The sequence below is a fragment of the Olea europaea genome, unplaced genomic scaffold, assembly GCF_002742605.1.
Source record: "Olea europaea var. sylvestris unplaced genomic scaffold, O_europaea_v1 scaffold93, whole genome shotgun sequence".
Classification (NCBI taxonomy): Eukaryota; Viridiplantae; Streptophyta; class Magnoliopsida; order Lamiales; family Oleaceae; genus Olea; species Olea europaea.
Window position 1 is genome coordinate 491,482 of NW_019267788.1, and position 1,249 is coordinate 492,730.

A 1,249-nucleotide genomic window follows, 5' to 3' on the forward strand; every position below is an offset into this window, starting at 1 on the left:
TTTCCTTTGACCAAGTTGACTTTTGGGTTTAGAGGATCGTCATTTCTCACTTTTTTATGACACTGGGGTGCATGATGGCTAGGCTTTCCACAAACATAGCAAGTGCCTTTCTTTTTGAACATATGGTTATTAACTTTAGGCTTGAAATCACAGGTTTTGTTGTTGTACCTTTTTCCTTGTACCAGCTTGGACTTTGTTGCCATTTCCTTTGACTTTGCAGCTTTTGACTCCTTTCAATTGGTGTCCTCAATAAGGATGTGTGTGATTAGCTCATCCATCGAAAGAAGCTTATGCTTGTGTTTCAAATTGTTTTTATAGTCATTCCACAACTTTGGCAGCTTTTCAATCAAAATCCCAGCTACAAACTTTTTTGGTAGCTCAATCTCCTCGGCTTTCAACTCTTCTAGTAACTTCTGGTATTCAGTGATTTGATCCTTGATATCCTTATTGTCTATCATCTCCCATCGGTAGAATTTGAGTACAACAAACTTTTGTTTTGTTGTATCCTGTACATTGAACTTCTTGACTAATGCCTCCCAGATGGTTTTAGCTTCCTTATAGCTACAATATACATCAAATAGTTCATTAGACAAAGTTTGTAAGATGGTGTATCGACAAACCTTTTTGGCATGGACCCAAGCATCTTGAATGTGAGCTTCAGAGTTTGATGAAGGTTTTGGGTCTTTGAGCGCAAATGCCACTCCATGTATGTCGAGCAAAGAGTACAAACGTTCTTGCCATCTCTTGAAATTCTCGTCTGCGAAGACCTCGATTTTTGAGACATCCGGGAATGGCTTGGCAAGTGTCATCGCCATGGATGATGATGGACCATTCTCAGGTATGGTGATTGAAGGAGGTGTACCCGAAGCGGTGTTGTCGTCGGAAGCCATTTATCCTTAAGATTGTTGGCAAAAAAAAAAAAAAAAAAAAAAAAAAAAAAAAAAAAAAAAAACATCTTGAATGTGAGCTTCAGAGTTTGATGAAGGTTTTGGGTCTTTGAGCGCAAATACCACTCCATGTATGTCGAGCAAAGAGTACAAACGTTCTTGCCATCTCTTGAAATTCTCGTCTGCGAAGACCTCGATTTTTGAGACATCCGGGAATGGCTTGGCAAGTGTCATCGCCATGGATGATGATGGACCATTCTCAGGTATGGTGATTGAAGGAGGTGTACCCGAAGCGGTGTTGTCGTCGGAAGCCATTTATCCTTAAGATTGTTGGCAAAAAAAAAAAAAAAAAAAAAAAAACA

General features: G+C 39.4%; 1 protein-coding gene across 1 annotated transcript; it reads right to left on the reverse strand.

Annotated features, from left to right (window-relative positions):
- Positions 1–233: 233 nt before the first annotated feature.
- On the reverse strand, positions 234–890 carry LOC111392455. Its single transcript, XM_023017805.1, has one exon. It carries the CDS (start codon positions 888–890, stop codon positions 234–236), a length of 657 nt encoding a protein of 218 aa, XP_022873573.1.
- Between the last annotated feature and the right edge of the window lie 359 nt (positions 891–1,249).